The sequence below is a fragment of the Hypomesus nipponensis genome, chromosome 21, assembly GCF_054491055.1.
Source record: "Hypomesus nipponensis isolate SF chromosome 21, ASM5449105v1, whole genome shotgun sequence".
In the NCBI taxonomy this organism is placed as follows: domain Eukaryota; kingdom Metazoa; phylum Chordata; class Actinopteri; order Osmeriformes; family Osmeridae; genus Hypomesus; species Hypomesus nipponensis.
Window position 1 is genome coordinate 12,889,094 of NC_140381.1, and position 13,212 is coordinate 12,902,305.

At 39.5% G+C, this 13,212-nt stretch overlaps 1 protein-coding gene across 3 annotated transcripts in view; it reads right to left on the reverse strand.

Moving 5' to 3' along the window:
* Window positions 1-13,212, reverse strand: part of cdc6 (cell division cycle 6 homolog (S. cerevisiae)) — a 51,054-nt gene that overhangs the window by 13,751 nt on the left and 24,091 nt on the right. For 2 of the 3 annotated variants that reach the window (XM_084685348.1, XM_084685349.1), the window contains exons 8-9: window positions 6,930-7,030; window positions 1,693-1,760 (exon numbers count right to left, since the gene is read on the reverse strand). In XM_084685348.1, the coding sequence (XP_084541474.1) occupies window positions 1,693-1,760; window positions 6,930-7,030 (169 nt within the window). Of the gene's footprint in view, window positions 1-1,445; window positions 1,582-1,692; window positions 1,761-6,929; window positions 7,031-13,212 lie in introns of those variants that run through there. The other variant, XM_084685350.1, reaches the window with a different exon arrangement.

Genomic DNA, 13,212 nt, shown 5'->3' on the forward strand with positions numbered 1-13,212 from the left:
ATGTCTCGTTAAAAGTAAACTTTCCCATTTTCCACACGTAGCCGAATTTCAACAAACGGAGGAAGCGCAGACGTATTTCGCGGGCAGGTATTACAGTTATCACAGGATTTGTAGTTTTATCACCGCGTACGTACCAACACCAATAGGCTATCCTCCAGAAAGAACTTCAACACACTGAACCAACGTTTGGTGGGCAGCGTTCTTCTGGTATTGTTTGTAGCAAAGACTCGCTTTGTAGGCTACGACTCAATACTTTTTTGCTACCTTGTAATAACTTTCTACAGCCTGCGTTTCTGGAAATTAACAAGGGTAAAACCTTTAAGACCTGACTAACTGAAATTTAATGAAATGAAAATATGGGACGTTTTTAAGACATTTTAAGGCCTTAAATTTAAAGTTCCAAATTTAAGACTTAGAGTTTTTAACACCCCGCTGGAACCCTGTTGAAAGGAGCCAGGGGGGGCCTGCAATTATTTCACAATTGTTGAGAATGAGGATAGTCTCAGGAAATGTAACTAAACAATTGGAAAAAAAACTTCTCTTGCACATTTCCCTATTTCTCTAGTTAACAGATGGAAAAAAAAGTACATTCTACTTCTAATCAAATAGCCTAACAATTCATTGAATAACCGGGTCAGTTCTTGACACAATATGAAAGGCCAACTTAAGGAATGGAAGAGAAACTGGCTGAGTTCAATAGTGATTACATTTCAATACTGTATTGTAGCTTAATATAGCTAAATTAATTAATCAATATTCACTTTATTTCAGCCTGCAAGTTAGTCGAGTGCCATGTCATTATCTACTCCACTTAGTAACTCTTCCTCATTTTCCTTAATTTTTAAATTTAAACCAAAATTGGGTTGGGAAGTTGGGTCTGGGATTGCTCTGGGCGGGCTTTATGCGATGACGGACACATGATCAACAGTAACGTAATCAACCACGTCACCAAAGAGCGCTCAGGTTGAATTTGTTTTCAACAAACATACTACGTTGCTGATTGGTTGTAGGTGTATCCAATTGAGCGAAGAGGCATTTTTGGGTAGGCATTTAGTTTGGTTGAAATTCACCCCATACTCACAGCCTAAAGGAGCGTCAGGCTAATGGAAATCAATCATTTCATCAAACTTCGCAAATAAATGCTAAAACACTGTGCCCGTTCAAAGGCTGCACCTTACATAATCACCTAAAATATACTTTAAAACAAACAACTTCACTGCATATCCTTGGGTCCTGAGCAGTACCTGTCGCATTTCAACCTCAGCGTTCAGCGTGCCAGACAATTGAATAGTAGAAACACGCATTCAAGGAATTGGTTGCTTTTTGTGCTCAATAACAAGATTGTTTGTAAATACATTTCCAAATTGTTGCATCAGTTTCACACAAATATATTTTACATTCACGTGGATTTCCTGCATCCTCTGAAAATGATGATATTCCAACTATTTGGCATTCAACGACAAATGTTTTATTTATATGAACACAGAATAATAATCAACAATAGTATTGAGGCAAGACAGTTATCCTTCATTTGAAATGATGGGGGGCGGTTATGGACCTGGATAAATGGATAGGGGGGCACTGACGCAAAAAAGAATGAGTTCCACTGAGTTAGAGGATCACGCAGTTCTAACTTTTGACAGTAAGAAAAACACCTCCTATACGAACATGACTGAAGCTATAATTGCTTACCTTTAGTTCCTGCTGTGGAGCTGGACATTTCCTTTCTGTCATTAGATTCCACCATTTCAACAGCTCTCCTGTAACAGGAATATGGTGTCATGCTATTTGGCAATTAAGTACAAATTGGCTAATAAATCATTTAAGAATGATACAGTATTGCTGATATTATGCCGGGGAAAAGTTAGCAACATACACTCGTGGACATAACTGTTGGTACCCTCCCGATAAAGAAAGGAAAAACTCACAATGGTCACTGAAATAACTTGAAACTGACAAAAGTAATAATAAATAAATATGTATTGAAAATTAACAAATTAAAATCAGACATTGCTTTTGAATCATGGGTTAACAGAATTTGAAAAAAAGAAACTAATGAAACTGGCCTGGTCAAAAATGATGGTACCCTTACTGTAATATTTTGTTTCACAACCTTTTGAGGCAATCACTGCCATCAAGCGATTTCTGTAACTCTCACTGAAACTTCTGCACCTGTCGACAGGTATTTTGAGCCATTCCTTGTGAGCAAACTGCTCCAGCTGTCTCAGGTTTGAAGGGTGCCTTCTCCAGACTGCATGTTTCAGCTCCTTTCACAGATGTTCAATAGGATTCAGATCAGAGCTCATTGAAGGCCACTTCAGAATAGTCCAATGTTTTGTTCTTAGCCATTCTTGTGTGTTTTAGCTGTGTTTTGGGTCATTATCCTGTTGGAAGACCCATGACCTGCGACTGAGACCAATCGTTATGACACTGGGCAGCACATTTCTCTACATAATGCCTTGATAGTCTTGAGAGTTCATCATACCCTGCACAGATTCAAGAGATTCAAGACACTGTAGGTACAGTGTTCTTTTCTTTGTATGCTTCATTTGTGCATCTGTGAACATAGAGCTGATGTGACTTGCCAAAAAGCTCCAGTTTTGTCTCATCTGTCCAAAAGACATTCTGCCAGAAGCTTTGTGGCTTGTCAAAATGCATTTTGGCAAATTCCAGTCTCACTTTTTTATGATTTGCTTTCAACAGGGGAGTCCTCCTCGGTCATCTTCCAGGAAGTCCACTTTCACCTCTAATTTCTTTGGTTGGTCTGGGCTCTTTGATTACCATTCGTATTATCAGTCTCTTCATTTTGTCATAAATGTTCCTCTTGCGGCCACGGCCAGGGAGGTTTACTACAGTTCCGTGGACCTTAAACTTCTGAATAATATGTGGCAACTGTAGTCACAGGAACATCAAGCTGCTTGGAGACGGTCTTATAGCCTTTACCTTTAACATGCTTGTCTATCATTTTCTTTTTAATCTCCTGCGGCAACTCTCTCCATAGCTTTCTGTGGTACATGTTCAGTGTGGTAAACACCATGATATCAAACACCACGGTGACTACTTTTCACCCTTTAAATAGGCAGACTGACTAATTACAAGTTTGAAGACACCTGTGATGCAAATTAAAGGACACACCTTAGTTTAACATGTCCCTATGGTCAAATATTTTAGATGGTATCCCTTTATCATTTCTAGGGGTACCATCATTTTTGAACCGGCCAGTTTCATTAGTTTGTTTATTTAATGATTCTGTTGAACCCCAATTCAAAAGCAATGTCTGATTTTCATTTGTTAATTTTCAGTACATTTTTATGTATAAATACTTGACAGTTTCAAGTTATTTCAGTGACCATTATAGTTTTTTCTTTCTTTAACAGGAGGGTAACAACAATTTTGTCCACGTGTGTGTGGATTTAATTTAGTCTGCGAGGGGATTTGATGCATGATGGGTTTAGCTACAAATGTTCCATCGTACCCTCTTGAAATTTCTGCTGACCCAACACTGCAAATTTGGAAGTATTTTTACACGGCTGACATGATCGCCCTTATTTGAAAGATTTACGTAAAATCACCCGAGATGAAAACAACAATCTAATGGGTGTGCATTAGGTAGGCAACAATTATAGATTTTTATGGTTCGATTATAGTCTGAGGAATAATCACGGTTTTACGATAGTTATGCTTTAATTTATTTGGGATGTATACAAATCATATGAACATTCTTAAATGAGTGTTATTGTACAACATTTCTTTGATGGCTCTTGTTTTTAACAATTGCAGCCTTTTAGAAACAAATCATAGTTCCCAAATAATACAGTACCAAATATGTAATACAATGATAATCATAAATTAATGAATGAAACTACTTTCCTAGGTGTGCTTCTAGGAGTAAATCCTAGTGCGTAAAAAAAATGAGTAGCCTAAAATAATACTGCATGATAGGCACTGGCTACTAGTACAGTCCAATATAGTGTATGTGCACAAACACGTAACAAAACTTAAGGTTGTCCAAACAAGAGAATGTTCCTGAATAACCTTTTTCTTTAAACTTTTAGCGATCCAAGTCTGAGGTCGGGCCCGTGAACCAAAGACCAAAAAGGTCAAGAATGACAGCCTTTAGGAGAGAAAGCGATACCCCATTGATCTGTCACATTAGCATTTTGATTTGGGTCACTGAAGTCTTGACATTTGAATGAGAATGTCGCCCGGTAGACCGCATAGCCTTAGACTATGAGTTCAGCCATGACTCGTCTTGTTCGCGTCATATCACAAAGTTCATAATTTTACAGTTCGGTCAATTTTACACCAAAACATTGGACACCAAAAAAGTCGAGCAAGGCAACTTTCAAGAGATATGGGAATTCTGTTTTTAGCCAGCTGGTCCAATTATTTTTGTGATTTGTGTAAAACTTGCAATCTGAGTAAACCTGCCGTTACACTGTTTTGACATTACAGAGTCAGACTCCAGTCGCTCACTGGCATGCTGGTGTTCACAATGTTGTATTTCACCTCATTCTACACCAAAAAACATCAGGGAGGACTCCCTTTTATAGATACGAGCCTGCTGAAGATAGGCTCTGTTAAAGAAATGCTGGCTATTTCATTTGTCATTTGCCTGAGAAAGCAACCTCCGTTAGCCAGGCTAGTATTGCCCATTTCACTCGGTCAGGCTATTTAAAGGTCTGGGGGACAAGTGACTTTTGTGCATGGACAAGTGAAACGTAAATGTACAAGTGCCTCAAAAAGTTCATGTTAAGCCCTGCCATCCAGTGGCCAGAGATCCGACACTCAAGTGTAGGCTTACGGTGCGTTCACACTGTAGCGGGGCGGGCAGAGCGGGGCATCGGCTTCCAATTCATTTTCAACGAAACCAGGCGTTGACGCTCGCATAGGGCATTGTGGGAAGGCGAGCAGGGCGTCTTGTCTTAATCGATCGTCGGGAGAAAAAATAACATTTTTATATTAAAATTCACTATTTATAGGCTATATTAAAATGCAGTGAAAATAGAAAAAACACGTGTTTCTGCATTGAGAACTGTATTACTAGAAGAACAACTATTTCTGTAACTCCTAGAAGCGGAGCCGACTGTTAGAAGACGGTGCTCAAACACAACCGGCTAATTAACAAAGCTTCATAAAAACCTTCGCCCTCAACAATACTTAAGGGTAGCATATCCATCTCGATGGACTGGCAGATCCGTTGGGTAATTTTCTCTGCTCGTTGTGCATCGCAGCTCATCCGTGCTAACACCGAGAGCAGGATGCACCACCACTAACCGGGTCGGATGTACGTTCTTCAAGTGGTACATCATTTGATTCGTGGAGGAGTTGTATTTAAATATGAAAATGTCAAAATGGTCTCACGCTACACTTCGCCGTGACCTCGTCATGTTTACTTTTGAAATAAATGGAAACTTGCCGGTAACTTAGTAAGCTTGTGGCGTTTTTTTCCAAACACTGGCTTTGTTTGGTAAAATGTTTAACTCCTGCCACATAGCGAAATCCATTGCATTCCTTCAAGACTCACGCTATGCAACGGAACACGCATTCGTTTTATAGATAACAAATAATGTAATCGACAATTCTTAAGAATCGATAATCGATCGTCAATTAATTATGCCCATCCCTAGTACGTAACCTAGCTCTAACTTTCTTTTGTGCTAGCTGCATACTGTACTAGTCTAGCTACAGTAGTCTAGTTTACCCGGCACACGATTGACATTCAACGTTGAAATGCTGGTTGGCAGTCACTCGCTAGCCATACAGTAAATGTGTAGTGGCCATAACCTAGCAAATGTTACCTGAAAAATGTTTGAAGTGCTGTACAGTACTGTAGCCTGTAGCCTAGTTGACACGATCATGCAACATCTAGTCAGCGTATCTGATTCCTTGCATCATGCAGTGTAAAAGCTGTATTTTGGTCGAGACAGGAGCACCTATATTTATATCAATAATGATCGATATTGTAAGCACATGAACCTAAGTCTGCACACTTGTCCATGACACCGTTTTACACAAACTACAACAGTGACCTTAGAGAACTACAACTCAGTATTAACTTTTCTAACACGCCCCCGAGCGTGGAGCACTGTGGGAAAGCAAGCGGTGCAGAGCGTTAAAAAACGCTGCAGTGTGAATGCACCGTTAGGCTATATACCCAGGAGAAGTTCGTCTTTTGCCTCCGACATGCGCAGTTGATAATTGTTTTTTGGCAACATTAGGGGTAACTTTAGAACTTTCAAAGTAAAAATCCAGGCGCAAAATGACTGACAGAAGCAGAGTTTTTTTTCTGCGTCAATCCTGGTGAATCAGATAAAGCACTCCAATGTGTTCATGCTTCAGTTGTGTCGCAACAATACTGGGGGATTTAGCTATAATATGATAGTTCTACGTACCACCTTTCATTAAAACAACAATTATGAAAAGTAATACCTTTTTATCGTAAGTATTTGACCTTTGTTACCAAGGGTCCTTTTGCAGTCTCCAAAAGAAAACGCCTGGATGTACTCTTAGGAAAACGTGTCAAATATGAATATATTATGGTATTATATTTGACTTTTGACTTGAATTAGGTAAGGCTTCATGCTGTAGTCCAATTTTGTCTTCCAGCATGTGTTTACAAAACAAAATTCTGGCGAAAATACAAATTTGAAATGTCCTTGTGTTCAAGCTTCCATTACTCAAAACCAGTAGGACTTAGCAGGGGAAATAACTTAAGAGTGTTACCTTTCAAAAGAGACCACAATCATATACTCCAAATGGTTCAAGAACAGCTTTCAATTTACTTTGGGTATTACCTTTTTGTACCTGCGTATTTTGTATTTTTTTGGACAGGATTGAAAAGAGGTTAGTTCATTTGAGTTTAGTATGCATTTCTTCATGTGACTATGGTAAAAGCACACACAAAAAAGTATTAAACTAAATGTTACCTGCAGATGTCTAGAGCCTTCCTGGCATCTCCTGATACAGCAGACACCTTCCTGGCACAAAACTGGATGGCAGATGCCTCCAACAGCTTTTCTCCTGACACCTAATATGAGGGTAACAAAGAGCACCACAAGTAATCCACAAAATGTCAACATCCATTTATAAATCCATAAATGCAAGTAATATAAGGATATTCAGATATTTTAAATATGCTAAACAAACTAACATGAGTATTAATTTCTTAACACCTTCATTCAAGTAGAGAATGAGTCGGTAGGTGTGGAAAATTACATTCAGATATTGCCATCAGTCTACTGAATGACCATGCAGCTGTTGGTTGGTTAACTACAACTTGCATTGTGTAATAAACGCACCCTCAATTAAACACTGCACCAAAAAAATCTGAAAACAGTTATTTAATTGGTTCAATTAAAACACATCAACTCTACATTTTACTCTTAATCGTACAGTAAAGGTGCTTGTATGCTAAAGAGTAAAATGTAGCCTAGAGGTGCCAGTACTGCGTACCGGTGTGTACTCTACCACTGACAGAAAGCGTCAGTGTCAGAGATTTGTACCCATAAGGCACTAGCACTACGTGAATACCTCGGGTCTTGACGAATCACGTAAAGGCAAGCAGTCGGCCCACTATATCAGAAGTTCGCTTACCCACGGACGCTAGAATCGAAAAAGTTATCTAGACAGCATCAACTGATACCCGAGTATAACAGATTTTTCACTGCTGCTTTCAAACCTAGAAACTAGACGAGTTTTGTTTGAAAGTCATTATGTTAGTCTGGCCATTTTTACTCCCAGTCCATCCCTGCCTCCCGCAACATTAAGCCACCCCCCAGCACCCCCCTGATAAAATATGTTCTCACAGCTATGCATTTATGTTGTTAATAAATAGGCTAACAATAAATTGTTGTTGTAACAGCAATTTCCACACGTCACTTAGTATTTTGAATTGTAAATGAGCAGCAACAAATGTATGCTTTTAAATCTAGATAAATATATATGTGTATATACGTGTATATGTATATGTTTACAATAGGTTGTGTAGCCAAAGCCAAGCCCAGCTAATAATAACAAAAAAGTCAAACACTTAAGGTGGCTTTCGGCACCCAATTACAACATTAACATTTTGTTAATTTAGCAGAAGCTTTAATCCCAAGATAAGTACCAATGAACATTTTACCATTATGTAGCAAAACATGTATTATAAAAAGCTGCAAGGTTTAGGGCACATGGTATGTTTGAGAGAGAGGGGGGGGGGGTCCATGGGTAGCGGTTAGTATAAAATATTGTATTTGGTGTCCTTCTGCCACATCCATTGACAGGATTCCCACTCTTATATAAATTAATTTTCAGGGATGAGCCATTCACTAATACTAGTGCAGTGGCCGTGCCCACGATGTCCGTGCCATATTAAGATAATGGTTTGGTGTTGATTTCTCAAAGCGTTGCTGAGATATGGCCCAACTTCCTGTTTGGTTGCTTTGCTGCCAATTTAGATTTTAAAGTAAACAAGCTTAATTTTGTGTGTGGGGGGGGGGACAAGTTAAATTGGAAACTTATCAACCTGCATTTCCAACTAACTTGTCTTGCAAGGAATGTAAGCATGTAAGGAAACTTTACTGCTTGGCCCCCAAATATCAAGTGATTTTGTCTTGTATCTAGTCCCAGCTAGTCTATGCTTGTGAGCGGTCAGTGCAGTTGGCTAATTTGCCATCTAGTAAGTTATAACTATTGATATTGTAAAAATAAACCGTCGCTAGTAATATTTGGTGCAGTTTAGCAGCACGTGTAGTAATATTACTGTTGTGTATTTACAAAAAAGAATGATGACATTTACCATAGCCAGGCCCAAAATTATCAATGATTGAGCCTAGCATAGGGATGGGTATCGTTAATTTTTATCGATATCGATACCATTTTTGAGACTGCTTAACGATTCGAGTCTTTATCGATACCACTATCGATACTTTTCTATTTCTTAAGTAAAACAGATGTAAAATAGAACAAGGGGAACGTGTTGCTCTCAGGAGGAGACTGGCTAAAAGGAGCAAATAGGCACAATGGATCCTGACTCTGGCTATATCTTAATCTGTCCACAACCCGGATGAGTAACTAGACTATGAGTAATTGGTTGGTTGACAAAGTGACATTGTCAAGCTCATCGACTTTATGAAAAGTTGAACACGTTTCAACAAAATGCACCTGATACAGCTAAATGACCAGCTAACCAAACCCAAACCTTCCTTATCTTATCCCTATTTTCTTCTGTCTCTGTTTTTGTTTAGCACGATCTTTAAGCATCCCACAGAGCCATGCTTGCGGTGGCTATGTTTTGAATGATCAACAGTGAGGGGGGGAGGCTTGTCTATACTCACACACTGTGCTCGTAAATAATTTTTGCAGTTCGCGCACACATCAAATTTAAGGGGCATATGCTAAATAGTTGCACTGTTGAGCCCTGAATTGGCTTATTATTGTCAACGACGGAGACTCGCTACGAAGTTGTGGTGCGCTCACCAGAGGATTGTCCTGCAAAGGCAGCTGGAGTTTGCACCGTTGCGACTCGGAGACAGTATAAGTACTGCTTTTTATCTTTATCTGATGCACAACGTTGAGGTGCTTTTTCATCGCAGTTGTTTCCCACTTTACAAGAAATTACTTTAGAACATATTTCGCACTTTGCTTCGTCTTTATCTTTAATAAAATGTAGCCAAGCCTTTGACCGTTTCGTGCGTTCTGCTATTGTAGCTAGCAACAAAATGATAAATAAAGCGAGCTCGCTACTAAGTAGGTAGCGCTTGAGGCAATAACATTCTTCTTTGTTTAGTTTAAAGGCGGTTGGCAGGCCATTCAATTGAATTTAGTCATTTTATTAGTTTATACGTTGTATGTTTGTGCACCAGCGATTTGATTTAAATAACATTACTTATTTCTCGAGACATAAGTCAATGTTACATTATATTACTTGGTCTCGATAGCGGTATCGATAAGCTTGGACCTTGTTGATATTCGGGTTTTGAGAAATTTGGAACCGGGTCCTTACAGAACCGGTTCTCGATACCCATCCCTAGCCTAGCATAGGTTATTCTCAGTTGTAAGATTAATTAATTTTATGTGTTATTTAATATTTTGATGAGATTATATAGGTTAGGATTTATGGTATTTATCATTGAAATTGCCACCATTTTGGTCACATATGCTATCGAAATTATATCTGTGCAACCTCAAAATATATTTGGGAGCATTTGTGCGATTGCAAATAATCATTTAATTTCTTTACAAAACACTCAGAATTATCCTACTGCACAGCAGTGTTGTAGTCAAGACCACCTAAAGGCCGAGACCAAGTCATGACCAAGACCGAGTGTATCGCGACTGAGACAAGACCAAGGCAGGGCGAGACCCAAGTCAAGACCAAAACCAAGGCATGGCAAGACCGAGTCAAGACCAAGGCAGGGCAAGACCGAGTCAAGACCAGACCCCTCAAAATACACAAGCAGTAGGGTTTGCCTAGGTAAAAAGTTTTATTTGATCTGTAACTGTATTTGAACAAAAAAATTAACACTCTTAAAGTAGTGCTGTGTGCTTATGGCCAGGGAAAACATCCTATGTTTTTTTTCTTTTGCTTTAAGGCGCATTAGTACTCGGTCTCTGCTTTCACATTTCTCTCTAACACAAGTGAAGGAGCCCAAGTGTACTGCAACATTTAACTTAAAGGTCCCATGGCATGCTGTTTTTGGTTGCTTTTACCTCCGCTGCGCGTCGGGCCTGACAACAACCTGGAACCTGTACATTATTGACGATAAAGTACTGCCTCGAGTACCTTATTGCTTTCATAATACGGTTACCAACGAAATTATAAATAGCAAATAAATAGTAAGCTGCCTTTCAGCACAAAATAGTTATAGCCGACAAACATTGTGTATCGCATTTCAATAGCCGAGAGAAAATAGTCCTGTATGTGTGGTTGTTGCTATGCAACGGACAAACAGCATTGTGAACTTCACGTTTGTTAGCCTAGCTAGATCTTGCACCATCTCATTGATTCTCAATGCTCATTTTATAAAAGTTGCCTTTAAACTAACGACAGTGGGACACTATCAAAATATTTAATTTAAACATTAGGCCTAAACATTCTAAATCAATCATACATGTTTCGTAGGCACTGGGTATATGCTAGCTAGCTACATATGCTGTAAACTAGTTACAAGTGACTTGGGACTCGATAGACTAACATTAGACTGTTGTTAAGGTTTGCTTATGTTGATTTGGATATCTCCATTAATTATGCATCCGTGGAAAATGTTGTTTTAAGAAGCCAAGACCAGGTCGTGTAATTGCGTGGCTACGAAGCTAAAATTAAATAAGTGGCTTCCGTTCAACGTTTCAGTAGCTAGACCAGCTACTTAGCACTGATAGCACGGGACAGTGCAATATTATTGCTCAAATTAACCGAATGTTGCTAGTCTAGCTTGCTAACCAATAAACTGCTGAACACCAGTACTTGTAGACAGTCTTTTTCTTCGGCAACCTTTTAGTTATTTTGAGTGCGCACCAATATGGAACGCTCCCCTTTAAGGTAAATGTAAAAAGGCGTACAGTACTTTATCGCTCAATAATGCACACCCCGGAACTTCCTCTCAACCAATCAGAATGCTTGATTTCATCCACCTGTATTATAAATAAGCCTAATGGTCCCCTAATACTGTATATGAAGTCTCTTTCTTGAAATTCAGCAAGTCCCACAATGAGTTTTCCTTAGGACGTGCCATTTCTGTGTCTGTTGTTTTAAATGCTATGAGGAGGAGAGAGGCAGGGCTAACTGCCATGCTTTGGTCGTTTGCAAGCCATCTTGAGGAAAAAACAATATTGCGCTTGCACGGTCATAGCTAATTTTCTTATTTGTGGGCCAAATTCTCTGGGCAGGCAAAGCAGAGAAAGGGGAGGTAACCTTTCCTCTTATGACGACATAAGAGAAACATTTTCAGCGTTTGAGCTTTCATTTTCTCAAAAGGCGGAGAAAAATACCCAAGGCTTGGTTTACACCTATCAAATTTTCTAGCCACTGGGGGACCAAAGGCAGGCTAGCGGAACTCATATTAATGCTAAATAACCTCCTAAAGTGACATTTTCATGTCAAGGACCTTTAACATTTATAAGTCGGGAGAGGCTGACATGAGTTAATGTTGATGTAACATAACTTTATACTCTTAATTAGCTACATCGCTTTATGAGGCCTGGCTCGTTATCACGAACAAAATCTGGCAAGCAACTGAAACTAAACGCCATGAAACATACAGTATGTTACATAACTAATACTAGCTAAATCTCTGTGTAATGGGGGAAAAGATTTCCAAATAGTTTTTTTACAGAGGCACATTGCAAATGTTAGGTAGCTAGCTTTGCTAGCGTCACTTACGCCTAGCTTACCTTTTTTAATGGTTTCTTTCTAAATGCAGGTAAAAGTTTGATGTGGGCCTAGTGCCAGCCGTCTCAGTGAGCGTCTCTTTGCATAATTTACACAAACTGTTCTTTTAGACGTTATTGTTAACTCTTTGTGGTTCAGGGGCCCGTTCTCTGTGCGTCCTTTATTACATCCAAGATCGAAGGACACATCCAAGATGACATCATCTTGCTAATGATGATTTGGTCAATTTGGTTTTTCGAACACCTATGTGGTTTATAATTAGTATAGCTGGATTGAGTTTTATCGATAGAAACCTTGATTAGCAACGCTGGTATTCGCTGGTATTGGCTGCTCACATAATATGGCTGCTCACCGTGGCTGCTCACCAGGAAGATGGCACCAATCATGGCTGCCACGGTGGCTAGGTGCGCTCTGTTTTGTATTGTTTTGTCTGTTAATTCAGTGTTCTGCCAAGATATCCGGGGTTCTCTAACAAGAGAAGAACTTCTTATCAGGACTACAACTCCTGTGGATTTATTTCCCACTTTGCTGCTTACAGTGGCAGATTTAGTGGGAATTATAGTCAAAGCCACTCCCGGCTTTGTCCTAGCAGCGAAACATCGTAGGAGAGGTACACGGGCCAGTGCTTTGGTGCGACTTCGCCGGCGCGGAGCACGTACAGCGTTGCCGGGGATATTTCTCTCCAACGTGGGTTCGCTGAGCAACAAACTGAACGAACTTCAGCTACTGGTGTGGAAAAACAGAGACTTATTCATTTTCCGTTTTGTGCTTTACGGAGACCTGGGTGAGTGAACTGATCACGGACTATGCGATACAGCTAGCAGGTTTCAAACTGCTGA